We start from the raw sequence: 26449 nt of genomic DNA, 5'->3' as shown, positions 1-26449 counted from the left end.
GAGCTGGGCGGCGGCGGCGGCGGCGGCGACGCCTGCCGGCTCCTCCCAGGCTGCAGAAAGGGGTGAGGCCGGTCTACTCCTCCTCCCTCAGCCCCTCACCAGCCTGGCAAAGCTGGGTGTGCAGGAAGCAGGGGAAGAAGACCGCACAAAGGAACCCGAGAAAGGCGCAAGGAGTTTGCAAGCTTTTGCTGTCACCTCCCACGCAAACACTCTCTAGATTGTTGTTCTAAGTCGGGCTGGCGAGGAATCCCTTATTTCTGCTTTGTTTCAAGGTGGGCTCAAAGGAAGGCAGCATGTTCGTCCCTACCACCTGTCTCAGTCTGGTTGAAAAAAAAGAGAGGCAGCTGTTATCCTTAGCTTACCCCAGGAGGTAGTATCCAATCCCGTTTTAGAGGTGAGTGGACCGAGAAACTCAGAAGTGTAAGCAATTTGCTCAGGATCGAGCAATTGATGCGGTATTTAAACACAACTCTCTCGATGTCACGATCCATTTTCTCGCCAGAGCTCCTTTGTAGTTGGCTGACGCGGGCCAATTTCACTTTTTGTTTTTTGTGTTTTGTTTTTCGGCCAATTTCGCTTTTTACCACACTCTCTGCCAGGGATCGTGTGGAAGGGCTTGTCTGCTCTGATCGTTCTGGAAGGAGGTAATCTGGAATCAGTCGTTCTCTGAGGCAGGGTCCCACATGGGGTGGAGGCTGGGAGCCACCACCTGCTGCTGTCTTTGCTCAACCTGGTTCTTTCCAACGTGGTGTGTGGAAGGTGGCGTTTAATTTTCTGAGCGAACAAAAATTTGAGAAATAGTCCGAGTGTCAGATCCCTGGCTGCTTCAGTGACCCTTGGTACTGATACCCTACATGTCGCCTAGGGGCCGTTCATCACCTTCCCTGGGACCCCAAAGCTCACTTTTGCAGGCCATATGTCCTTCTGCCCCAACTCTTCAGACCAGGACTGTAAGCCTCCCCCATTACCTTGCAAAAGGCAAGATGCCAGCGGGTGGAGGAGCGCTCCAACCCACCTGATATCCGAGTAAGGCCTCCCTTTCGCTTGGGCTCGACTCTCTGTCCACCCTCTCAGAAAATGAGTTCCAGACCGTCTCTGGTCGTCCGGAACCCTCGGTTCCACCAGACGGACTACAAGCCCCATGATGCTGCGGGGCCGAGCTGTAACCAGCCCAGCTCCGGGCTCCCTGGTACCCTCCGCTCTCCCCCGCATCCGCTCATCCCTCGCCGGCCGCTCGGGCTGAGGGCTGGGCTATGCGGCTTAGCGGAGCCGGAGGCTGCCGGCGCGCATCCCTGCGGCGGCGGCGGCGTCCCCGGGGTCGGCGCCCGGTGCGCCCCCGCCCCCGCTCCCGCTGCGGGCCCTCGCTCCCTCCGCCGAGCGACGTCTTTGTGTGCGGGGGTGTGGGAGGGGAGGCGCGAGGCCGCGTGCCGCCGAGTGCCCGCTCCCTCCCCGGGCGGGTGGGGGCTGCTCGGCGCCTCCCGCCGCCGCCTCCCGAGGACGCCCGTCGCCCGCACCACGCCGGGCGCGCCGCCCCCGCCCGCCGCCGCCGCCGCTCGCACATGCCCGAGCCGCAGCCCCGTGAGCAGACAGCGCCGGCCGCCCGCCCCGCGGCCCCGGGCCCCGGCTCCCGCGCCGTCCCTCCCCGCGGGCCGGGCGCCGCGGCCCCGGCATGAGGAGCGGGCGATGATCCCTGCCAACGCCTCCGCCAGGAAGGGGCCCGAGGGCAAGTACCCGCTGCACTACCTCGTGTGGCACAATCGCCACCGCGAGCTGGAGAAGGAGGTCCGCGCCGGCCAGGTAGGAGCGCCGTCGGGGACCATGGCCCGGCACGCCCGCGCGGCGTGGGGAAGGGGCGCGGCGCCGCCTGTCCCGCCTCCCCGGCGAGTTTGCAGTGCTTCTTTGTTTGCAGCCGCGGCTTTTGTGCTTGTTGACCTGAAGAGGGTGTTGGGAGCGGCCCCGCCTGCTTCCCTGGTTTCAGGACCGGTGGCCCACACGTGTTCCGGGCCCTGCGAGACTGGTGTGGAGGGACCCTGTGCTCTCCTCCGTTGGGGCTTTAAGGATCTGCAGGGAGGGGGTTGTCGGTTCTCTCCATGTGGTGCGAGAGTCCGCCCCACTCGATCTAGGCGCGACATCCTCGCGTGAAGGTGCAGAGATAGGCCTGCGTGGGGAAGGGGCCCCACACGAGATCGGGGAACAAGCTGTGCGGCACCCTCAGGCATTCCAGCCCCACCCAGTGCCCTCTTGCTTCCTGGTGAACGAGTTCTCTGTTTAGAGTGGACGGAACCCATAGGTGCCTCCGCTCCCTTGCTCCAGGGAGAGTGGGGGAGGGGGATGAAGGAAGACCCCACCGGGAAGCCCGAAGGGCCTTGTCCAGGTGCTGAAAGGCCGGCGCTCTCCTGCCTTTTGGTGCTGGGGCCAACCTTCTCGCCTTGGAGGAAGCTAGGGGCCACAATAACGACTTGAGGTCCTGCACGGAACTTGAGTTCCAGGCTTTCTGTCCGTCAGAGGAACCTGTGGGTCGGACGGCTTTGGCTTGGGCAGTGACCTCAAAAGAAGCCTGGGAGCCAGAAAATGGTAGTGCATGCCTGTAGTCTCAGCACTGGGGTGGCAGAGGCAGGAGGATTGCTACAAGTGTAAGGTCGGCTGGCCTACTTCCGTGTTCTCTCCAGTGCAGCCAGGGCTACATAGTGAGACCTCGCTATCTGAAAAACCCAAACAAGCAGAAAGACTGGCAATGGTGGTATTTCTTAGCCATTCTTCAGGACGAGGGCGGGCACATGTCACTAATAGTCCTCAATTCTGCTCTTGCCACCCAGGCAACTGGCAAAGCATTCATGGTGCCAACATCGCCCTGCCCCCACCTCCAGGCTTGATTAGGGTCTGAGTCTTAGGGACACACAAACCCATTTCCTCCATCATGGCAATTCAGCAATGAGGACCTGTCTAATTCCCAAGGGAAGAGGCCGAGGCTGGGCATCAGACTGGGAAACAGAGAGGGTGGGACCAGCTGACATTGACTCCAAGCCTCCAGTACAGCATTGGGCTCTGCAGTGAGTGCTAGTAATAACATGGCCTGGGCCTGCAAGCCTCTAGGCTGGCCTGGGGGGCGGGTGTGTGTGCGTGTGTGCGTGTGTGTGTGTGTGTGTGTGTGTGTGTGTGTTCACTTTCTTTCTGCCTCTGCTCCCACAAGGTCTCTCCAAGTTAGTTCATCTGTCACAAAGGCTTTGCAAAGACAGGAGGTCAGAGAGCCTGGGGGGGGGGGACCCCACAAATACCAGGTCCAAATGCCTGCCCTGGAGGAGACTTAGTTCTGAGATTACAGTGTGCTGAACATAGGAGGCAAAGACCCAGTCCCGCCTTTTCTGGCTCTTCTTCACTTTCCTTGCCTGAGGAAGTCCCCAAAGATCTAGGGATTGTTAGAAGGGCCTAGAAACAGAATCCTCCCGCAGCCAAAGGGTGTGGGTGGTCCCTTTCCTACAGCTAGAGACAAGTGGGATGTCTCAGGAAAGGGCTTTTTTTCATCCAGGCCTCTGCTGACAGACCTCAAGTCAGCCATCTTGCTGGGGGGGAGGCCTGGGGAGCTACTGCAGGTCATGGTGGCCAGGGCTGTTGGGAGCTGCCACAGTAGCCAGGCACCGTGTGTTTACCTCATTCTGGCCCCGGTGAGTTAATGTCTTATTGAAATGGATACCAGGCTGCTTGATCCAACGCCTGTGCCGTTAACCCTTGTTATCCAAGGGGAGCAAGGTATTCGCTCCCCTTCTTTCCAGAGTACAAGGAAGCAGTGTGCCAGTCAGCCTTGACGGGAGGGTCCTCGGCTGCATCCCAACCCCAATGCTGACACAGAGTGACACTTGCATTCAAGTGAGCATTGTCTCACTTTGGGGCATTATGATGTTGTCTCGGGGGGACAAACCTGGGGGTGAGCCACCTGACTTTATGAATCCTGTGGACTCTTAGCATCCTAAATGGTGTGTGTGTAGCGGGGGGGGGGGGGTCCCTGACTGCTAATGCTTCTGGCACAAGCCACTGTAGAAACCCGCCAGGCTTTCCTCAAGCACTTGGCAGCTAGATCTTCTGGTCCTTGCTTGGCATAGCTGCCTCTGCTTTGCTCCAACAAAGACCTGCAAAGGCCTCCCGTAGGCAGGCCTGGGAGTGCTGGCTGGCTGAGTAGGGCCGAACAGAGAGCTTCAGAGTGGCTTAGCCTCGGTGGGGGCTCTTCTGGGAATGGTGAGCGGTTAAGAGGTACTGGGGTGCAAGGGAGGAGCCTAGCCAGAGCCCGGCAGTACTGTGGTCCTCAGGTGCCCTGGCAGGCAAAGGGCTGGTGCTTGGCCGTAGTTTATGCCACTTCTCCTTTGCCTGGCATAGCCCAGGATCTGGAGTCATGGGTTCTCTCTGGGTGAGGGGCCAGGGATGGCTGTGGGGAAACAGGGTTGTTCTAACAGCAAGGATTCTGAAGAGAGTCCTACTATGACCGCCCCAGGAACTATTTTGGCCCCCCCTTGCCTCCCCCCCTTTCTCCCCCCCCAGCCCCGCCTCTACCATGGTTCCCATTCATCTTTCCCACTTAGAGCTCAGTGAGATGGGATTGTGGGGCCCTGTTAACAGGACCAGTTATGGCTGCCGGGGAGATGGCTCCTCGGCTAAGAGCACTGCCTGCTCTTCCACAGGGCCTGGGTTCAACTCCTAAGCACCCATATGGCTGCTCACAATTTTCCGCAACTCAAGTTCCAAGGGATCCAACACCCTCACACAGACAAACATCCAGACAAAACACCATTGCACAGGAAAAAAAAAAGTACTAGTCAAGCCTGGGGAGGTGGCACATGCCTGTAATCCCAGCACTCGGGGAGGCAGAGGCAGGCAGATCTCTCTGATCTGTCCTGGAGTGAGTCCAGGACAGCCAGGTCTACACAGAGAGACCCTGTCTCAAAAACAATAGCAACAAAAATGGATCTCTGTGAGTTCAAGGCTAGCCTGGTCTACAAAGCAAATCCAGGACAGCCAGGTCTACACAGAGAGACCCTGTCTCAAAAACAACAATAGCAACAACACAGCGTTGCCCCAGTGGCCAGTCTTCCATGGATCCCATGCTATCTGAGGAAACACCCTCAACCCTCCTGACCCTTGAGAAAGCTAAGGCATGCCTCACCCTACGCCCTGTGTTAGGTGGCAGCTCTCAGGAGCAGTGACTAAGTCAGACTCCAGCCATTTTTCCTAGGGCTGGAAAGGTGGGTGTGCAGTAGGGAAAGGGAGAGGAGACCAAGTGGCCAAGGCTTTCTGAGCTCCCCACCCTTCAGTGCCCAGGCTTACTGTATATTTGCCAAGCGCTTTTTTAAAAAAAGGCTCTACTTGACAAATGGTTTCTGTCCACAATGAAAGACTTGGAAAAACACCCTGCTAGCACATGTGGGTGTTTAGATGGAGTATGCCATTACCAAACATGCCCCACGCAAGTGAACTCCTGCAGGGCCAGGGAGCAGCTAAGCACACCTGTGCCTGTGCAGTTAAGGGTGCACAGGGACCAAGTGTAGGTAGGATGAGCACGCTTTCTTCTAGAACCCGTGCATACCAGTGCCTGTGCGCGCACACGGGTGCTCATGAGTGGAGGCGGGGGTGGGGGTGGGGGTGGGGTGGTGCCCAGCTCTTAAACCCTAAAGACTTCAGCCCTGAGTCCCCGAGCCTGCTGGGTCCAGGAATCTACGCTCTGTGGGGAGTGCGGGTGTTGGGTTTCATGGAAACCTTTTCATTGCTGCAATTAAACAAACAGCTGTGAGCTTTTGCTGAAGAAATTAATGAATTCCCCCACCTGGGCCCAGGGCAAAGTGCCACTTGGGCTGCAGGCTGTGCTCCAGAGAGGTGGGGAGAGCAGCTCTGTGGCCTGCATCGCTACATGGAGGCCCATATGAGCCCAGGAATCAGGGTTGTTGGGGGGGGGGAGATGCTGGGGGCAGTCTTGAGGACTTAGGGTGGGAAAGGCATCCATCCCCCTTACAGGAGGTCTAGCTTGCAGAGCTGGGAGCTGAGGCCCACAGGGGCCCTGGGGCCAGGCAGGGTGCCTGCCAGTTCCCAGCGGCCTTGTTAGCTGCAGCACTGGCAGCAGCATCTGGGGCGGGGTGGGGGAAGCCCAACAGCTCACCTGTAACCCTGGGGTAAAGACTTGCTGGATCACCTCACAGGCCTGAGGTCACCCTTTAGCTTCCCCAGCCAGCTTAGGGTCCCTGGCTCTCCCGCAATCTTACCTCATGGCTCATCAGGACCCTGGAGGGCCCAGCCCAGCCCAGGACAAGTCCTCTGCCCCTTCACTGTGGGGGCTGGTACTAAGGAACTGGGGCACTTCTCACAGCTCTAAGCTATAGTTGAGGGGTCCAGAGGGGCAGGGTCACTTGATTTTTGAGGCTCTCAAATGTATTAAAAAATAAAGAAATGCCAACATGAGCTAAAACAACAACAACAGCAGCAAAGATGAAAACTGGGTATAGCAGATCTCACTGTAACCCTGACGCATGGCAGGAGAACCATACAGCCTGGGCTACATGAGAGGTTGTCACAAAAACAGTTATTTAAAATTTTTATTCACCTTTTTTGGAAAAAAAATATTTCTATGCTGGAGAGATGGCTCAGTGATTCAGAGCACTTGCTGCTCTAGCAGAGGACCTGGGCTCAGTTAACACCCACATGGTATAGCACATAACCATCGGACCTGGGCTCAGTTAACACCCACATGGTATAGCACATAAGCATCCTAACTTCAGGCACCCATGGCCCCTTTCTGGCCTTCTTCCCCGGCACTGAGCATACACATGGTGCCTGGACGTACATGCAGACAAAACACCCAGACACATAAACTAAAAACAGGAGCAGGAGACGTGGGTCAGTGGTTACGAACTCTGCCTGTTCTCCCAAAGGACCGGGGGTGAATTCCCAGCACCCACAGCTCACAACTGTCTGTCCAGTTCTAGGGCATATGGATGCCCTCACCCAGGTATGCACGCAGGCAAAACACCAATGCACATAAAACAAAAGTAAATCATAAAAAAGAAAATGAACAAAATTAAAAATTAAAAATTAAAAAAAAATAAAAACAAAGAAACAGAAATTTTTAGCTGGGCAGTGGTGGTTGTGGTGGTTCACGCCTTTTTTTTTTTTTTTTGGTTTTTCGAGACAGGGTCTCTCTGTGTTAGGCTGGGCTGTCCCGGACTCACTTTTTAGACCAGGCTGGCCTCGAACTCACAGCGATCTGCCCGCCTCTGCCTCCCAAGTGCTGGGATTAAAGGTGTGCGCCACCACGCCTGGCCTGGTTCACGCCTTTTATCTCAGCAGTTGGGAGGCAGAGGCAGGTTGAGGCCAGGCTGGTCTACAGAGTGAGTTCTAGGACAGCCAGGGTGACATAGAGAAACCTTGTCTCAAAAAACAAAAAACAAACAAACAAAAAATTACTATACTCACCTGTTTGTATGTGTGTGTGTGCACACAACAGCACCTCATTTCTGTTCTTGATGTGTCTGTGTGTGCACCAGTGTTAGCACAGCTGGCCTGAAATCGCTTTTTAAAAAAATATTTATTTTAGCCGGGTGGTGGTGTTGGTGCACGCCTTTAATCCCAGCACTCGGGAGGCAGAGGCAGGTGGATCGCTGTGAGTTCGAGGCCAGCCTGGTCTACAAAGCGAGTCCAGGACAACCAAGGCTACACAGAGAAACCCTGTTTCGAAAAGCAAACAAAAAAAATTGTTTTGTGTGTGTGTGTGTGTGTGCATCTGTGGTATAGCTCTGGGAACCCAGGAGACACATCAGATTCTTGGAGCTGGAGGTATTTATGAGTCACCTGACATGGATCCTAGTCTTCATAATAAAAGTATTAACAACTGTTAACCACTGTTAACCACTGGGCTGTCTCTCACACACCCAGATGCCTTATTTTTGACAAGTGAATTCATTTTCATGGTTTGAAATTTTGGTTGTTTATAAACTTACAAAAAAAAAGGCTTATTTTATTTTTAAATTATGTGTCTGCACGTGGGTGTGTGCAAGTGAGTGCAGATACTCCAGGAGGTCAGCACAAGGCAGGAGATCCTCTGGGGCTGGAGGCACAGGGCCTGTGAGCCCCCCAGTGTGGGCACTGGGCCCTCAGCTCTGCCTCCAGAGCAGTGTGTACGCTTGACCACTGAGCTGTCTCCCCAGCCACCTGCCAGGCTTCTACTACTGGCCCGTCTATTCACTGACCTCTTTCTTTGCTTACTCTGTAGTTATAAACTACTTCCACAGCTTGGTTTATCACTTTTATACCTAAAAAACCAATTACTTTCTCCTGACCGTCAACATAGTCATCTGTATATTTATTTAACAGTGTGTATTAACCATTGGTTACATGCCAGGTGCTGTCCAGGCCGTAGGAAGCCACTGATGAACAGCATAGGCAGGGCCTGGCCTTGCAGTGTGCCAAGCCCAGGTGATCCCAAAACTGAAAAAGTAAACAAGCCTGGCATGTTGCCAGAGATCTGAGACAGGATACATGGCCACTGAGACATAAGCGGCAACTGTCACCTCGGGTTGGCTGTCAGGGCAGACTAATCTAAGGAGGTGACTTTCGGTGGCAACCTCAAGTGAGAGAGAAAGGTTCTGTAGACACTTGGTTTGTTTGTGTTGCTGTAACAGAATTCCTGACGGGCTAGGGATGTGGCCCCATGGTACAGCGCTTGCCCGGCAGATTGCAAGACATACCCTGAGATTGATCCTCCATAGCACCAAAACAACAGAACAACAAAACAAAAACCCTCCATCATACTGGAGACTTCACAAGAAAAAGAGGTTGGTGTAGCTCACAGCAGCTCACAATCCTGGGGGCTGGAAAGGTCAAAGGGGAGAGAGTTTTAGAAGCAGCTTCTGGCCCGGACCACCTGGCTGTATCACAGTGGATAAGTCAACACATACAGGAGGAAGGTGGGGGTGGGGCTGGGCAAAGAGCGAGGAAGCTGACTGAGCTGGGATGACCTGGGAGACCTGACCTGCTCCGGTGAGCCTATCCTTAGGGTGTTGTCCACGCCTGAATCACCTCCCTATGGGCCCAGCTGTACGGGGAAAGACTGGCCTTCCAGCACATGAACCTTTGGGGGACAGATCATAATATTGGGGTGTCCAAGGGATCATTTCTAAGGTAAAGAAGAAGGCTGGTAGCAGGGGTGGGTGGGTGGGTGGGTAAATGAGTCTCAGGAGAAGTCCAGACTAACACAATAAAAAAACCTGCCGGGGGGCTGGAGAGATGGCTCAGAGGTTAAGAGCACTGGCTGCTCTTCCAGAGGTTCTGAGTTCAATTCCCAGCAACCACATGGTGCCTCACAACCATCTATAATGTGATCTTATGCCCTCTTCTGGCCTGCAGGTGTACATGCAGGCAGAGCACTGTGTACATAATAATAAATAAATAATTTAAAAAAAAAAACCTGCCGGAAAGATTTGTATGAAAGGGTATCAAAGAGAGCCCTGAGCTAATTTTATCTCATATTTTAGATCTATTCATCTTATTTTATGTGTATGAGTGTTTTGCCTGCATGCATGTATATACACCACAGGCATGCGTGTCATCCTCCGAGGCCAGACGAGGGCATCGGCTGCGCTGGAACTGGAGTTACTGATTATAGTGAGATGTCTGTCATCTAGGTGCTGAGGACAGAGCGCGAGTCCTCGACAAGAGCAACTCTTAACCACTGAGCCGTCTCTCCGCTTCTCCTGAGTTCAGCTTAGTTCGGTCATGTGGAGGCAGGAGAAAGGTGACGTGAGCAGCTAAGGGGGCTGCTGAGGTGCCGTGTGAAACAGAGGTGGCTGGGAGCAGCCTGGGAGCTCCAGAGGGTGGTAACTGGTGTGTGGGGGGGGGGCGCTCTGGGTCCATTTTGAAGGGTTGGATGTGGAAGGTGAAGGAGAGGACACAAAAATGTTAGCGAAGGGGAGCTCTGGAGGCTGAGGTGTAACTCAGTGGGAAGCACGCGCCTTTCATGCCCAAAGCCCTAGTGGGGTGGGGGTGGGGGCCACGGATTTGTATTTTTAAAAGTGTAAGCTTTCTCTCAGGTAGTGGCGGGGGGGTCATGAGTGTGCCACTGTGCATGTGTTGAGGTCAGAGGACAGTTTTGGAAGTCAGCGCTGTCCCTTTGCTATGTAGGTCCCTGAGATCAGCCTTGGGTGACTGGGTTTGGAGGCACGTGCCTTCGCCTGCAGGGCTGTCTCCCCGCCAGCCTGTGCTGTTTGGTTTAACCTGAAAGTGCAGTGAAGTGAGGCACGCGGTGAGACGAAGCCAGGGGCAGCTGTACAGGAGGGATGCAAGCCATGGAAGGTGACAGAGATGCTTCTGAGGCAAGGACAGGACGGTGAGGAAAGACACAAGTCAGAGGAGGCAGGAGGTCGCAGTCTGAGAGTTTAGTATCTTCTCATGTCTTCCTGAGGGTGCACGTTGCTGCCTGCTACCAGGTTCCTTCCACTGCCCGCAGAGCCAGGCTCTTCCCTGTTCGTAACATCCTGTGTCTATTGGGGTTGATTTCATAGTGGACACTTTGCCTCCAGTGTCTAGTCCCGGGTGGCTGTGGGCTATATGTGAGTCTGAGGCCTGGAACTCACTGACACATAGGACAAGTGGGGCGGTAAACTAATTATCCACCAGGGGAACCCCAAATAGCTCTATTCAGAGGTAATTGTGGCCTTCACTTCCTCCGAGGAAGGATTCAGTGCCCAACTTGGTAGAGTGGTGGGGGCAGGGACAAGACACAAGTGCCGGGGGTACTGGAGAGATGGCTCAGAGGTTAAGAGCACTGGCTGAGTTCAATTCCCAGCAACCACATGGTGGCTCACAACCATCTATACTGAGATCTGGCGCCCTCTTACAGCCTGTTGGCTCACATGCAGTATAGAATATCGTATAAATAACAAATAAATAAATCTTAAAAAAAAAAAAGATATAACCTTATTCTGGCTGTAGGTAGCTCAGGATCCAGTGCAAGGGGCTGGTCTCACCAGTCACCAGTGTTGTGCCCTAAGTCCAGCAAGTCCGGCACAGGCCATGCTGTGTGGTGAGCTTGGGGGGACCTGGCTTGTTGCTCTGGGCTCCCTCCCCTGGCTGTGTGGATCCTGGCTCCCTCTGTCCCACTAAAGTCAGGAGTGACCCTCGGCCACTGTCCATCTTCTGAAGACGTGTTAAGATTTCTCATCTGCTGACCCCTCTTTGTGCCTGTGGGTTTGAATATGTTACTGACACTCTTATACTTGCAAATGTAACATTTTTGGCGTTCCCCGTGCTTTGTGTAGCTCCGAGTCGCCATCTGGTACCCTTCCTTCCCACCTGAGCATTCTTTTCCACACATCTCCTGGCGGTACGTTCTCTTCGCTGAGGCGTGCCGCAGAGTCTCCGTTTCCCCTCGTTTTGGAAGAGTGTTTTCCTTAGGTATAGAATTTTTACATGGAGCCTCCCTGCCCTCCGCCCCAGCACCGTAAGCTGTCATTATGCTGCCTTCGCTTGCTTGCATCTTTCCAATGAGAAGCGGGGTTTTCTGTTTGTTGCCCTGAAGGCAGCCTCATTCCTTTGGGTGCCTATGGTTTTCCTCTTAGCACCGTCTCAGCGTCTGACGGTGAGGGGCCCTGGCATCTGCAGTTTATGGGGGCTTTGTGTTTCTTGGTTCTGTAGGGGTTTATCATTGTAGTCATTTCCACAACAAATTGTCACAAAAATGGGTGAGTTAAAACAAAAATTTACAGTTGGGTATGGTAGGGCAGGCCTTTAATCCTAGCACTCGGGAGGCAAAGGCAAGTGGACCTCTGTGCATTCAATGCCAGCCTGGCCTACAGACAGAGTTCCAGGACAGCCAGGGCTACACAGTGAGACCCTGTCTTGAAAAAACAAAAGTCAAAACACAAAAATGTACTCTCTCAGAATTCTCGAGTGTTAGTGAGAGGCACACTCCCCTCCTAGCCCTAGTCTAACTCCCTGTAGCGCCAGGCCCTCGTTACCTTATTTATGGCAGCACGGTCCCTGCCTCTGTGTCCGTGTGCTCGGTGAAGACGCTAGCCATCGGACTCTGGAGCTGTCATGGTGATCTATGGTGATGTCACCTAGAGACTGTTGTCATGCTCACATTTGCAGATGTCATGCTGGGTGTGGTAGCTTGCGGTTTTAATCCCACTACTTGGGAGGCTGAGGTGAGAGAGTCGGGGATTCAAGACCAGCCTCAGGCACGTCCTGAGTTCAAGCCCTGTAGTCAGGTTTTGGAGAGGTGTTAGCATGCATATGGACGACGGTTCCCTGAATTTCGCCAGGAGTCCAGACTCCTGAGATATGTTTAAATATTTATGTTTGATGCATACCATTTTCATAACACAACACAGTTGGATGTAGTAGGCAATCATTCCCAAAAACCACAAGACTTATGCAAAATGTGGCGCTTCTCGGTAGTGTGTTCTGAGGCCATTGGAAAGGTTTAGCCATCGGTCGGCATCCTCCTTGGCTGACAGCATCTTTGGATGGACCACAATTCAGTCTCCACCCTGCTTGCCACAGGAGGCCCATGTCCCAGTGTCCTGCCCTCCTTACCTCCTGTGCCCCTCTCCATTCACCTGGCACACTGTGTCACATTGGTCTCTTGCATGGCCTTGTGAGCTGGACCAGGTGACATAGCCAGAGAGCGGTGGCCAGCTTAGGTCCATGTCAGATCCCTCCAAAGTAACCAGGGCTCCATCTCAACTTTTTCCCCAGGTGGACATTGAGCAGCTGGACCCCCGTGGCCGGACTCCCCTGCACCTGGCGACCACCCTGGGGCACCTGGAATGTGCTCGTGTGCTCTTGGCACATGGTGCAGACGTGGGCAGGGAGAACCGCAGTGGTTGGACAGGTGGGCACCCTTGTTTCTTTCAGCCCTGCGTCCAGGGTCAGGTGCTTGCCTGGGGTGGGCTGGAGGCGTCACCCTGTGATGTCACTTCCCCTCCTCCAGTACTGCAAGAGGCTGTGAGCACCAGGGACCTGGAGTTGGTGCAGCTGGTGCTGCGGTACCGGGACTACCAGCGAGTGGTGAAGCGGCTGGCAGGTGTCCCCATGCTCCTGGAGAGGCTACGCAAGGTGAGACGCAGCCTCCACCCGCCCGCTGCGGCCCTGTGTCCTGATTCCCAGCTCTCCACCTGCCCGCTGCAGCCCTATAGTTCCTAGTGCTCCACCTGCCCGCTGTGGCCCTGTGTCCAGATTCCCAGCTCTCCACCCGCCGCTGCAGCCCTGTAATTCTCAGTGCTCCACCCGCCCGCTGTGGCCCTGTGTCCAGATTCCCAGCTCTCCACCCGCCGCTGCAGCCCTGTAATTCTCAGTGCTCCACCTGCCCGCTGTGGCCCTGTGTCCAGATTCCCAGCTCTCCACCCGCCGCTGCAGCCCTGTAATTCTCAGTGCTCCACCCGCCCGCTGTGGCCCTGTGTCCAGATTCCCAGCTCTCCACCCGCCGCTGCAGCCCTGTAATTCTCAGTGCTCCACCCGCCCGCTGTGGCCCTGTGTCCAGATTCCCAGTGCTCCACCCGCCGCTGCAGCCCTGTAATTCTCAGTGCTCCACCTGCCCGCTGTGGCCCTGTGTCCAGATTCCCAGCTCTCCACCCGCCGCTGCAGCCCTGTAATTCTCAGTGCTCCACCCGCCCGCTGTGGCCCTGTGTCCAGATTCCCAGTGCTCCACCCGCCCGCTGTGGCCCTGTAATTCTCAGTGCTCCACCCGCCCGCTGTGGCCCTGTGTCCAGATTCCGGTGCCTGTTCAGCCTCTTTCTCTGTCTCCCTCCAGGCCCAGGATTTCTACGTGGAGATGAAGTGGGAGTTCACTAGTTGGGGTAAGAGGGCTGAGTGTGACCCGGGGACTTTGAGTTCGCTGTCCCCTCCCTAGTGTGCAGGAGCCTTCCCTTGGTCACGCTTGTATCTCCGATGGCTGGAACAGTGCCTGGCATGAATTTGGTGCTTAAATACTTGTTGAAAGTACAGTCGAGAGGCTGAGTGAATGGATGAGCGCGCAGTGGTGTGTGAGCCTTCCCTGTGCCCAACCTCAGATTGCTCAAGTCTACACTGGGGAGAGGCACTGAAGAAAGGGCGTCTCCCTCGGGAGTTCCCCAGCCCTCTTCTGGCTAAACAACCAACTCCTGTGCGCTGGGCTGTCCCAGGCAACTGAAGCCCTTTCTGACCTTCGCTTCCACCCAGTGCCTCTGGTGTCCAAGATTTGCCCTAGTGACACCTACAAAGTATGGAAGAGTGGGCAGAACCTGAGGGTAGACACCACGCTTCTGGGCTTCGACCATATGAGCTGGCAGAGAGGGAACCGCAGCTTCGTCTTCAGGGGTCAAGGTCAGTCAGGCAGTAAGTAGGGCAGGGCGGGAGCCAGCGGACAGCCCCAGATCACCCTGACCCCGATGCTGCTCCCGTCGCAGACACAAGTGCTGTGGTCATGGAGATTGACCACGACCGCCGTGTGGTATACATGGAGACGCTGGCGCTGGCAGGGCAGGACAGGGAGCTGCTGCTGGCTGCTGCCCAACCCACTGAGGAGCAGGTGCTGAGCCGGCTCACTGCACCTGTTGTCACCACACAGCTTGACACCAAGAACATCTCTTTCGAGAGGTGAGTTGGTGCAGCCTGGCTAGCCTGAAGCCAGCCTTACGGGCAACCATTTCACTTGGGCCACTCTGCCTCCCCAGGAACAAGACAGGCATTCTGGGCTGGCGCAGTGAGAAGACAGAGATGGTGAACGGCTACGAAGCCAAGGTGAGCTCTGGGTCCTGGAGCTCGGCCACGCTGAACAGAGGGTTCCTGACCCACTTTCCCCAGCCTTGTGGGTGCAGAGACAACACCGTGTGGAGCAAAGGCATGAGACCAATAGTCTCCCCAGGAGAAGGCTGTAGGATACTCACGCCCAAGGCTCTGTTCTGACATGCTGTGTGGGTAAAGGGAAAACTATATTAGCCTCATTCTCTCCTCACAGCAGGAGTGCCCTTGTCCCCGCCCTGCAGGTGTGTTCTGAACCCCTCCATGGCCCGCTACCGATCAGGGGTTGCCGGGCTGTTACCCTGGCCTGTAGATAAGGCCATGAGCACGGAGTGGTTCACTCACCCAGCAGAATCACTGAAACACTTTCAGGTGACCTGTACAACTGTAGGCATAGACCTCAAAGCCAGGCCTCTTAAAAAAACAGTCTGTCACTGTGGAACACCACCTGCCCAGCACGTAATGAGTGAAGGTGCTGGCACAGGCTTTAAGGCTCTGTGCAGGTTGCCTCCTCCAAGAAGCCCTCTCTGGTTCTGTGTGCTAAGTCAGGGGTGCTAACTAGGGCACGTATCCCAATCTTTTATAACTGTCCATTTTCTTGTTTTTCCAACTATGATGTGACCCTCAAAGGGGCAGGGGTTGGGTCAGGCTTGTTCGCCATTGGATCCCAGATGCCTGCTTCAAGGGCTGGCATCTAAGTGCCCCAGGGCGCTTGCTAACCTGGGCTAGGGCTGCAGCTTGGTGGTACAACACTTGCCTAGTGTACCAGATGGCCCGGGTTCAGCCCTAAGCACTATCAGTAAGTTTGTTGAATGAATGAGTAAGTGGATGAATTATTTGCTATGTTTAGGTATGTTTACTTGCCAATATGCCTAAAGACGGGGTCAAAGAGCCCCTCCAAGACTTTTATTGGAGGGAGTATATAGCATTCCCTTCAGTGTGGGCACCAGAGCTGTCTCCTAGCCTCTTCCTCTCTGTCTTCAGGTATATGGGGCATCCAATGTGGAACTCATCACCCGGACACGGACAGAGCATCTTTCAGAACAACACAAGGGCAAGGTCAAAGGTAATGAGCTCGAGGCAAATGGGAGAGTTGCTGTAGGGTGGGAGGGGCCACCTCCCATGTGGGTACCCCCCACAGCATCCCATGTGGGTACCCCCCACAGCATCCCATGTGGGTACCCCCAACAGCATCCCATGTGGATACCCCCAACAGCATCCTCAGGCAGCCCAGTGCCAGGACGGCTCAACCAGACAAATAGCTTTCAATTCAAATAGCTGCCTAACATACTAAAAAGACGATTCTAGGGCTCATTTGGGCTCAGTGATTGATTACTAATGTCTGTGTTGCATTTCAGAGAGAAATGTCAAGCATGCCATTTATAGGCTAATCTAGTCACCTGACTCAAAACCTGGGTAGAAAGTCAGGGAGCCTTGCTCCTGAGTCAATGTGCTCGGTTAGATCACACACATTCACTGGGCGTCACTTAGCCTGTCTCACGTAGGGACAAGTAATTCCTACCTTACAGGGGAACAGAATGAAATCATTAACTGTCTAAAGGGAAGCGTTCACACGCTGTCCCAAAGAGAAGACAGATGCTTTGCTGTCCAAGGTCACCAACCTGTAGAGCAGCATTCTGGGAGGGTTCTTCTGAGTCTTAAGTGCTTTTATTTATTTTATTTTATATATTTGAGATAGGTCTCAAATTCTCACTACTTAACCCTGGCCTCAAATTCTTGAAGTAGACCAGGCTGGCCTCACACTCACAGACATCCGCCCACCTTCCTGCATGCTGGTGGCCTTTCATGTCACCCAAGCCTGTGTGGTCCTGGGCCCTAGAGTCAGGTGAAAGTGGCTAGGAATGTAGGGTGTGCTAGCTGCCCACACCCCATCTCAGGCACTCACGTGTATGAGGGTTGCAGTACCCCCTTGAGACCCCACATTTCTTCTAGGCTGTAAGACACCTCTGCAGTCTTTCCTGGGAATTGCTGAGCAGCATGGGGGCCCCCAAAATGGGGTGAGTGTGTGCCAGGGTGTTACTGTTTTGAAGGGTGTAGAAATGGCTTAGGAGGAGGTTCGGGTGGTGTCCTGCTTGCCGGGACCTATGTGGACTTCCGGTTCGCCAAGCCATGCCAGCTCTGTGCTGGGAGGGAGAAGAGATGTGTCACCAACCCCTGACCTGGAATTGGGGATTGAGGACTCCCTCCTGTGTGGTGCAGACCCTGATCACCCAGACGCTGAGCCAAGCCAACCCCACTGCCATCACTGCAGAGGAGTACTTCAACCCCAACTTTGAGCTTGGCAGCCGGGACATGGGCCGTCCTATGGAACTGACCACCAAGACACAGAAGTGAGACCCCCTGCTCTTCCTGGGTTGGGCTGGGCTGGGCAGGGGGGGGTCTAAGAGGTGCTAGGAGGCCATGGCTTCCTACAGCTTCCCTTACCCCTTGGGATCTGGGGGACCAGGTTCAAGGCCAAGCTGTGGCTGTGCGAGGAGCACCCCCTGTCCCTGTGTGAGCAGGTAGCGCCCATCATTGACCTAATGGCTGTCAGCAATGCACTTTTTGCCAAGCTCCGGGACTTCATCACCTTGCGCCTGCCTCCGGGCTTCCCAGTCAAGATTGGTGAGCCCCAGTCCCAGCTCCACCCCCACCCTCCAGCCACATTTCTCCTCAGCCACTTGGAGAGGAGGAGGTTAGAGGTAATCGGGCCAGTGGGTCTGAGGTACGAGGGGCGATATGACCCTGCCTAACGGCTTCCTTGGCTTCAGAAATTCCCATCTTTCACATCCTCAACGCCCGCATCACCTTCGGGAACCTCAATGGCTGTGATGAGCCAGTGCCCTCGGTGAGAGGCAGCCCCAGCAGCGAGACACCCTCCCCTGGCAGCAGTGACTCCTCCAGCGTCAGCAGCTCCAGTTCCACCAGTGAGGCTCTACTGCCCCCCCCCCCCCACTCCTCCCCACCCCCACAGAGCCCTGCTCTCCCAAAGCTCCCTTTCCCTCCCTGACACCAAGGGGTGAGCCCAGCCCACACCTGACCCCCGGCCCACGCCTCCAGCCTCCTGCCGGTCCTGTGAGATCTCCCCTGCATTGTTCGAGGCCCCACGTGGCTACAGCGTCCTGGGTGGCCAGCGAGAAGCTGCGGCTCGAGAGGAAGATGATGACTTGCTGCAGTTTGCAATCCAGCAGAGCCTGCTCGAGGCAGGCAGTGAGTATGACCAGGTGTGTTCCCCGATGCCACTCCAAGCCGTTGTGAGTGCCGGCAAGCACAGCTGACAGGCCCCTCCCTCCAGGTCACCATCTGGGAGGCCCTAACCAACAGCAAGCCAGGCACCCACCCCATGTCCTATGAAGGCCGCCGACAGGACAGGTCAGTGCCCACGAGGCTGAAGAGAACTTAGAGGTGCCTGTTCCCTCTCCTACGCCCCAACACACACTCATAGAGACCCTCCACTGACCCATCGTACTGCACAGTGACACAGGAGCCCTCCTAGGCCCAGAGAACTCTTAGTGCCTTCAACGGGGCTCCAGCCTGTATCGAGAACCCGTAATCATGACGGCTTCTGCCAATCCCCTTTCCTGGCACAGGGTGGGTGGCGAGTGCTCCAAGCATGTGCAGAGAACAGGGACCTAGCTCCCTGGAAGTTCAGACCCTCAACAACAGACAGGTTGGCGGGACCTGGGATCTGCCACCACTGGGTGGGGCCAGGACAGCCCAGCGAGACTCATGGCTTCCCCTAGAGGGTGGCAAGCCTGCCCAGCCCTGGGACCTCCATGATGTCTCCTGCCCCCGCTTACGAGCAGGTGTCCCAGGTATGCCGGGAGCGGGGAGCGCTCGACAAATCCTCCCCGCCCCCAGGAGCGCCCCACCCACGCCGCAGCGCCAGCCCGTGCCCCAGGCACCAGTGCCCAGCCCTCGGCCCAGCCCGGGACCTGGCTCCAGCAGCCACGCGTTCCGGAGCTACGACGAGCAGCTGCGGCTGGCGATGGAGCTGTCGGCGCAGGAGCAGGAGGAGAGGCGGCGGCGAGCGCGTCAGGAGGAGGAAGAGCTGGAGCGAATCCTGCGGCTCTCGCTGACCGAACAGTAGCGCCCCCTGCTGGGACCCTCGCCCACTCCACGCAGGACGCGGGTCTGCGCACCTGCCGAGCTGCTGCTGGAGCCTGGAGCCATCGCACCCGGGGTGTAGCGGCGCACCAGGCTTGAGATGCCAGGGGTTTGATACAGGCGTGGAGTAACTTTGCCGGCCAGAGCCCTAGAGGCATGGCTGGTCTCCCTGCTTTGCTGTTCGGTGACCCCTAAATCCGCTTCTCTGGGCTCAGATCTGTCCAAGGGCGGAGACAGGTGGTATTGAAAAGGAAACGAATCCTTGAGAGGAGCATTGTCCCTGTCCCTTGCTCCTTCCAGCTGGTCCTCCTCCTTGCTCACTGACCCCTCTCCAGGACACTGCCCCCAAAGCCTTCGCAACTCAGCTCTTTACCCCTGGGAGGCAGCTGATCGCCCTGCGTGCTGTGTTGCTGCTTTGTCCCAGACACAAACCAGCACGGCAAAGGGCCAGCCCCTCCCCACCCCGGCATTCCAGCGTCAAGTGCACTTAGCGGGGTGCCCAGCTCCCCCAGCTCCCAAACCTGTCCTGTGTCTCAGGGTGGTCCCAGCTTCTCCTTAGGCAGCCAGGAAGTGGAGTGCCCCTACCCACAGCACGTTTTTCTTGTGATCAGGGAGTGTGTCTAAAGTGCCCCCCAGCCTGGGCAAGGCCTTGGGGAGTGGGGGCAGCATATTGGCTTGGAGGCAAGCACGAGACCTGACACAAGGGCGTTGGTGAGGGCCTTGGCACCACTGTCACCTCCCACCCCTCCCTACCAGCTGCTGCTAGCCCTCTGTGGTTGTGCACCCCTCTTGCCCCCGTTTCGGGGCTGACTAACACCCTTTATCCAATGGTGCTAACCCCGGCTCTCCCTGTTCTGCCCTACCCACCTAAAGAAGCACAGGCCCCACGGGGCAGGGGCCCCGAGCACACCCTTGTCCTGGGCCACCTTCTGGCTGTCTTCTCTGCCAGGGGCGCAGAAGGGGCACAAAAGGGGCACAAGAAAAGAGCAACAGAGCGAAACTGTTCTCCCTGTTCCTTTCCCTGATGCCAGGGGCACCAGACTGACTCTGAGGCACAAATAAAAGAGGTTTCAAGCCAGATGCTCTCCTACCTAACTTTATTGGGGAGAAACGCCCACGGCGGTGGGAGGTGGGGTCTTTGGATCCTCAATGCAAAGATGGATAACGTAGGGTGAGAAGCTGCCTGTGGCTCCTCCGTCCAGCTTGCATATGGGGGTGGGGGTGGGGTGTCCTCTAGCCATCCATGCGGGAGGCATAGATTCATGCTTAGAAAACATTTCATTAATTATGCCTTGGTGTTTTTACTGATTCAGCAGAGTGCTGAAGGCTGTGTGTGTGTGTGTGTGTGTGTGTATATAACTGCTTCCTACAAGAAGCAGCCCTCACTGGAAGTGGGTAAAAGGGGAGAGCCCTCTGCCATGGATGGGTGGGTGAAGCCAGTGGGGCAGGCTCTTCTGGCAACAGGCGAAGGTGCTGCCATCTGCCCCCCTTCACCGTGGAGGGACATCTGAATGAGCTTATCAGGAGAAATGTGGGAGTTTTCCTGAGATTCTGGGGATTATCTATAGAATCATCCCTGTGAGTCAAGCCCAAGGCCCTCAGTGTCCCCAGGCATCACTAATCCTAAGCACTTGCCCTGCCATGGCAAAGAGCGGAGAGGCACACCGCCTTACCATGAAGCACCACTGCTAAGGCCACATTATCCCAGGATGCCCCTAGGCCCTGCTCCTGCAAAGTCGGGGACCTAGTATGGACATCAGTCTCTGCCACTTAAAATCCGAGTGTCCAGCCTCCTGTGGGGGGATAGAGTTTTTTTTTTTTCTGGTTTCACCCCTAATTCCAACCCCAGGAGGCAGGGTGCTGAGGAGTCCCAGACCAAAAATTGGTGCTGCCAGTCGGTGTGTCCTACCCCACCGCGTCAGCAGTGTGCAGAGCTTCCCGGCACACATGCAGTGCTAGTCCGTGCCATCCACCAGTTCACACAACATGTTTTCCAAAGCTGTAATGCGTTCTTCCTGGGCTTGCACGCGCTCGCGAAGGGCCTTGATCTCCTCCAGCAGTGTCTCCAGGGTGTGCTGCTGCTGACATGGAAGACAGAGGAGACCATGGCAGACAGCAGGAGGCAGGGAGATAGAGTCAGGGTGGAGCAGGATAGATCGAAGAGCTTACCGACAAGGGGGCTTCACTGGCCGACTGGCTGCGCCGGGGACCAGCCGCTGGAGGGCGCACATCTAGGACGTTGCGTTTGGTGACCCGGAGCTCACGATGTTTGGGGGGTACGTAGCCTTCCTTCAGCGAAATGAGCACAGGTTCTGCGTCCTGGCCTGATAGCCATTCATCAGCTTCCAAGGCTGGCTCAGGGCCAGGTGTGTCCGGGTATAGGTCATCCTGGAACAGGTCTGACTGAGGGGGTGGGTGGACAGGAGGGCCGCCGTGAGCTGGCGCTGGACGCCTGCCTTTTTGATGCTTTCCAGCCAGCCCCCTCCCTCCTCACCTTTCTCGGTACCGTCATGACGATGGGTTCACACTTCCGTTCGTGTAGTTTGTAGAACCTACCAGGGAGGGGAGTTCAATATTCCTGCCGACTTGACTCCCTCGTTCTTTTAAAATTCCCATGTTTGGGACTAAGGTGTTGAAAGTCAAAGTGCCGAGTAACTGCCATGCGCATTGAACCTTCAACACATCAGTCTTGGGTTAAAAACAAACAACAAACAAAGCTCTGGTGAAATGTCAGGCTAGTGGGCACTGGGACTGTCACTCAGAACAACTAGTACGGCTCCTTCTCCTTCCCAAAGGACAGCACAATTGGGGGAGCCCGGGAGCGGATGTGAGGAACAGAGGCCAGGGCACAGGAAGAACCAAAGTGCTGACCTGGCGATTTCACATTTGCTGACATCCAGTCCCCGCTTGGGCATGAAACCCATGCCCCGTTGCGGCTCTTTGCTGCTGAACGTGTTCAGATAATGCACGAAAGGCGGTTCTTCGGTAATTTCAAAGTACCGAATGCTACTGTCACCCTGCAAAACCAGTCAGGTTAGAGGTACTGCTAGCAGGGCGCTCACATCTTCATCCTGGCCCTGGTTTTCCCGCCCAGCCTCCAGCACCTTGCCACACAAGTAGACGATGCTGGAGTCGGCATCATAGAACGGCAGCAGCACTCCGTTGCTGGTGTCCATCTCCTGCAGGGCCACTGGCTCTTCGAAGTTGTTCTGCCGAGCACGGGAAGAGTGACCAGCCGTGCTCACCCTCCCGGCTACTTAAGAACTCGCTCAAGGCCCACCCCCAATCTCATGTTGTGGTGAGGCAGCTCTGGTCAGAGCTCCAGGCTCTTCTAGACGCTCCACGCACGCCCTTTTCCCTTGCACAAGTTCACCCTGTGCGGTTGCATGCAGTCACAGCAAACCACCCCCAGGGACTAAGGCATCACCAGGAGGGGCGCCAGCGCGAGCGAGCTCCTTCAGGCGACGCAACAAAAACAAAAACAAAAACAAAAACAAAAAATCGGTCAGTGTTGGGTGTGAGGTGGCAACAACCTTCAGCCCTGTCGGAATGGGCATACCCTGCGGGTGCAGGGCGTCTGGCCCCTCGCCTGTGATGCCAGTCCCCGGGGCACACACCCCAAGCCTCCAGCTGTGTTACCGGGTCCCACAGGCCTAGCTCTCGCTGGCTCATGCGGGTGAATCCCGTGGTGAAGATATGACCCAGCCGCGTGAAGACAGCCCTCATGGGCCTCATCCCCTCGTGGGCCGCAAACCTCTCCTGGGGGGGTGGAGGAGGGGGAGAAGGGAGGAGCATCACCCTGCTGCCGGCCTTGGGGAGATGGAAAGCTGAGCAACTTTGTCAACCTGAGTGTGGGGGTGGGGTGGGCTGGGCTGGGGGAACGGGGTCCTAAGGACGCAGTTTCTCAGAGGTCAGCGGCAGGACCCTGGCCCGGAGCTCTCATCAGGTCCCAGCCTCTAGGCACCCTCGAAGGCTGGCTGATCCCTGGGGCAGGCGATGTCTGCGGGCTCCCTGGGCTTGCAGTGGGGCTTTACCCACAAGGGAGCCCTGCGCTCTGCTTGAGCCTCTTGGTCCGGGCCACCGCTCAGGAGGGTTGCTCCTGGTTGACCCTGCAAAGCGAGCCAACGCGCCCGGCTCGGCTCGGCCTGGCCTACCGGGTCCCAGAGCGCGAGTTGCCTCTCACTGCTCCTGCTGAAGCCGGTGCTGAGCAGCTTCCCGTCTGCGGTGAAGACGGCCCGCAGCGGGCGGGCGCCCTCGTGAGGCCGGGCTCGCTCCTGCTCGCAGGGTTAGTCGGTTAGAGTGCCCGCCCACCCGTCAGCCGGCTCCCCGCCGCGCCGCGCCCGTGCCCCATGCAGACATGCACGCACCCCAGGTTAGATGGAGGCAGGGCAGGATGGGGCCATCCTCCTCCTAGCGCACCCAGCTGGGACAAGCAACGCTTGAGGGTTGTTTCATCCCCACCCAGTGGGTCAGTGGGTGGGAAGGGGGGCCAGGTCTCGGCGGTCAGGCCCCAGCCCCTGGAAGATGGCGTTGGGTATCTGAGAGGAGAGGGTCCGGAGCTCAGGTTGCATGCAGGCTCTGGTTGGAGGATGGAGTTTTTCAGCTTCTCCCCTCCTCTATTTCAAAGCAAGGAGCCCTCCTCAGAGCTCTGAGATACAGGGGACGGGAGCAGAAAATGAGCAGGCGGGGGGGGGGGGGCAGATGCAGCGGGGCGGGGTGGGGTAGGGAGTCATAACAGCTGGAGTAGGGATGGACCAGGCAAAAGCTGAGACCAGAGGCTCTGACGACTGAGGGTATCGGGTGCTAACAGCTGGTGTTGAGCAAGGGGCGCTAATAGGGAGTAGCCAGGCCAGACACTCACCGCAACCACTTGACTCTTCCGAGGGTCAATGATGCGCAGGGTCTTGTCCTTGCAGGTGGTAGCTAGCAGGCTACCATTGCTGTTCCAACACACGCTGTGGATGACGTCAGGGTGTATGTCGTCCAGGCTCAGCAGTACCTCCCCGGTGCCCACATTCCAGATGATGATCACATTGTCACCACCTGTCCGGAGTGGCCAGGCACAGTCATCTGGGCCCCCCCGAACCCCCCCCCCCCCTGCCTTGCTCACTCCCACCCTCACCTATAGTAGGGACCCTCCTTAACCCGACCCCAGACCTGCACTGAGCAGGACGTTCCTGGCAGTAGGATGCCAAGACAGGATGCCCACACGCTTGGAGTGGCCTTCCAGTGTGATGACAGGTTCTGTGATGTTTCGCACAGGGGTGTAATCTGGAATCTGCCACACCTAGGTAGGAAGAAAAGGCAACAAGTAGGTGGGGATACAGAGGTGGCCCCGCCCCCTCAGTGCTATTGGCCCTCTTGAGAGGTAAAGGGTCAAATACAGGGTAAGGTGTGGCGGTGCGTGCCAGCACGGGGAAGGAGGGGTTCAGAGCCTGGCAGCACTGTGAGCTCTCCATTCACTCCGTTCAGAAGCCTGCAGAGTGCTGTACCCCTGCTTTCAGGGCCCCAAGTTGCCCAAGGCTATAATTAGTTCCAGGCAGTGCATTCTGGGAGGGAGCGGGCATGTATTTAACTAAAAATAATCTGGGAACAGGGCAGGACAGGGCAGGGCTCCTGGCTTCCGCCCGCCCCTTCTATCACCTTCCCCGACACAGGTGCGTGCGGCACCTCACTGCTCCCCTTGGCCAGCCTAGCAGCATCCACCTGGCTCCTACCATGACAGTGGTGTCGTCTGAGGCACTGGCGATGACGTTGTCATTGTGTGGGCACCAGTCAATGTCCAGGACAGGGCCAGTGTGCCCAGTGACCAGTGGGTAGTTCTTATCCACTCGTCCTGTCTGGAAGGGGTCAGAGAGGGAGAGAGAGAGAGAGAGATGCGGGGACCACTCTTGTGCGCATGTGCGCGCGAATGCGCACTGCTAGGCATGGACTCTGCCACTGAACTGCGTCCCAGGCCCTTCCTTGCCTTCCCGTGCGTGGTTTTAGAGTGGGCAGTGGATTTATTTACCTCTGGAGTCTATACTGTAGATCTTTCTGAGCCTATAACCTTCCCAGTTCACTCCTGGACCTTTGCTGGAGGTGCGTAGAGTAAAATAATTTATTAGGAAGTCAGATTTAGAGGCAGGGTGACTTAACAAAGGGCCCTACAACAAGATACAGAACTCAGGCGTGAATTAAGTCCAGAGTTCTTCACCTACTTAGAGAAGGTTTTTTTTTTTCCAAACATAAAGTCTCATGTTTATTAGCCTACACTGATCTTGCCTTGGTCTTCCCAGTGCTGGGTTCACAGGCAGGTACCCTGCGAAGAGGCAGCACCTGAGCCTGTTCCCCCAGTTGGCCTTGAGTGCACAGTCTGGGCAGACCTTTCTGTTGGCTTCACACTGGAACAGTGTGGCAATCTTGGTGTGAGTGCCCTTTCCCCGGCGCTGTCTTCATGAGCTTCACTGCAGGAGCTGTGAAGACTCTGCAGGGGTTGGCATGGGCCCAGACCACGCAGTCTGGGAGAGAGGGTGGTTAAATGGCATTGAAATGGCAGTCATACTGGGGGAGGAGGTGGCTCTAACTGAAATCTGAGCCCTTGGGACAGTGTCTCTGGACCGTGTCTGCATTGTCTGGGGTGAGTCATGGGCTATTGTCAGGCCTTTTCCTGACCCTGCCACTTGTGAGGCTCCTCTAGCAAGGTATCAGGGTCAGTATCTAGGTCAAGGTAATGCGTTGGGGTATCTATCCTGGAGTACAGACGGACAAGTGTCTGCAAAGGGGGCAGTCATCGCCTGGCCTTGTTCCTTTGTGTGCAGGGGAGGGCTTTGGCTTTATGTATTTTTTCCCCTCTCCTTTTATTTTCATTTTACCCCACTCCCAGGACAGAATCTGATCTCTGTCTCTCTCTCTGCGTCTGTCTGTCTGTCTGTCTGTCTGTCTGTCTGTCTGTCTCTCCCCCCCTCACCTTGGCCAGAGGCAGGACAATGAAGGCACCACCACCTCCAGCCTCCACAATAATGGCCAGAAACTTGGGGTTGACCGCACAGAAGGCGCTGTCCCACGTGACCTTGGATACCCGGATGTCCTCATAGGCCTGGTCGGCTTTTGCCGCCTGCCCAAACACATGGCGGAACTTGCTTTGCCGAACCACACGTCGGCTCATGGCTCGGGCAAAGTCAGGGGCTATCAGAGCCTTAGCAGCACGTCAGTCCTCCTTAATCCTGTGAACTGTGGGAGGGAGGAGCAAGTGAGGGGGGGGGGGCGCGCGGGAGGGGGGGGGGAGGAGGGGGGTTCTCTGGCAAGGAGTGGGTGAGCCTTCTTCAAAGTGACCGAAGTAGGAAGCAGGTTTTTTGTCACCTGTCAAATGTTGTTCGATCTGAGGTACAAAGACCGGCGGCTCTCCACTTCTCAGACACACAGGCTAGGGGGAATCATGGAGGCTGACAACAGGGCTGAAAGGTCCTGGAAGATGGAATGTTTTGAAGGACAGTATCAGTGGGTGCCCTCCTGCTGCTAGTCACGGGTGAGCACCTCTATGCAAGTGTTTCTCCCTCCCAAAGAAGGGAGAACACTACTCTTTTTTTAGTCACTGGACCTCAGCTCAAGG

The 26449-nt window shown here is 56.2% G+C and overlaps 2 protein-coding genes across 15 annotated transcripts; one reads left to right on the top strand and one right to left on the bottom strand.

Annotated features, from left to right (window-relative positions):
- Positions 1-772: 772 nt before the first annotated feature.
- On the top strand, positions 773-19938 carry ANKRD13B (ankyrin repeat domain 13B). 5 transcript variants are annotated; one of them, XM_084802770.1, is made up of 16 exons: positions 773-1797; positions 12730-12865; positions 12965-13089; positions 13784-13829; positions 14191-14334; positions 14418-14607; positions 14685-14751; positions 15736-15817; positions 16705-16769; positions 16972-17102; positions 17219-17376; positions 17523-17678; positions 17812-17975; positions 18047-18123; positions 18342-18421; positions 18613-18684. In XM_084802770.1, exons 1-15 carry the CDS (start codon positions 1078-1080, stop codon positions 18385-18387), a joined length of 2307 nt encoding a protein of 768 aa, XP_084658896.1. In that variant the 5' UTR covers positions 773-1077; the 3' UTR covers positions 18388-18421; positions 18613-18684. The 5 variants fall into 5 exon arrangements, with proteins under 5 accessions (XP_084658896.1, XP_084658894.1, XP_084658893.1 ...); XM_084802768.1 differs by lacking the exon at positions 18342-18421 and having other exon boundaries at positions 18613-19938; XM_084802767.1 differs by lacking the exon at positions 18342-18421 and having other exon boundaries at positions 18567-19938.
- Positions 19939-26449, bottom strand: CORO6 (coronin 6). Of its 10 annotated transcripts, none has more exons than XR_014783450.1 (12): positions 26200-26449; positions 25808-26070; positions 24576-24698; positions 24016-24145; positions 23720-23901; positions 23013-23132; positions 22498-22617; positions 21963-22067; positions 21730-21875; positions 21353-21410; positions 21028-21257; positions 19939-20939 (listed from the first exon to the last, which is right to left on the bottom strand). XR_014783450.1 is itself a non-coding variant. In XM_084802805.1 (12 exons), exons 2-12 carry the CDS (start codon positions 26003-26005, stop codon positions 20814-20816), a joined length of 1542 nt encoding a protein of 513 aa, XP_084658931.1. In that variant the 5' UTR covers positions 26006-26070; positions 26200-26443; the 3' UTR covers positions 19939-20813. The 10 variants fall into 10 exon arrangements, 8 of the variants coding, with proteins under 8 accessions (XP_084658931.1, XP_084658932.1, XP_084658933.1 ...); XR_014783451.1 differs by having other exon boundaries at positions 19939-20936; XM_084802805.1 differs by having other exon boundaries at positions 21028-21261; positions 26200-26443.

The sequence above is a fragment of the Acomys minous genome (genome assembly GCF_964271855.1).
Source record: "Acomys minous genome assembly, chromosome: 12".
Taxonomy (NCBI): Eukaryota; Metazoa; Chordata; class Mammalia; order Rodentia; family Muridae; genus Acomys; species Acomys minous.
The sequence above is the reverse complement of the archived record's forward strand: the minus strand, read 5'-3'. Positions and strand labels throughout refer to the sequence as shown.

Excerpts from the sequence above, each read along its gene's own strand:
- ANKRD13B (XM_084802766.1), top strand. The coding sequence starts at position 1,078 with ATGAGTTCCAGACCGTCTCTGGTCGTCCGGAACCCTCGGTTCCACCAG. Across the intron at positions 17,103-17,218 it reads CTGACCACCAAGACACAGAA|GTTCAAGGCCAAGCTGTGGC; the intron begins GTGAGACCCCCT and ends CTGGGGGACCAG. Across the intron at positions 17,679-17,811 it reads CAGCAGCTCCAGTTCCACCA|CCTCCTGCCGGTCCTGTGAG; the intron begins GTGAGGCTCTAC and ends CCACGCCTCCAG.
- CORO6 (XM_084802805.1), bottom strand. The coding sequence starts at position 26,005 with ATGAGCCGACGTGTGGTTCGGCAAAGCAAGTTCCGCCATGTGTTTGGG. Across the intron at positions 21,411-21,729 it reads AGCAAATGTGAAATCGCCAG|GTTCTACAAACTACACGAAC; the intron begins GTCAGCACTTTG and ends CCTCCCTGGTAG. Across the intron at positions 21,262-21,352 it reads TCATGACGGTACCGAGAAAG|TCAGACCTGTTCCAGGATGA; the intron begins GTGAGGAGGGAG and ends CCACCCCCTCAG.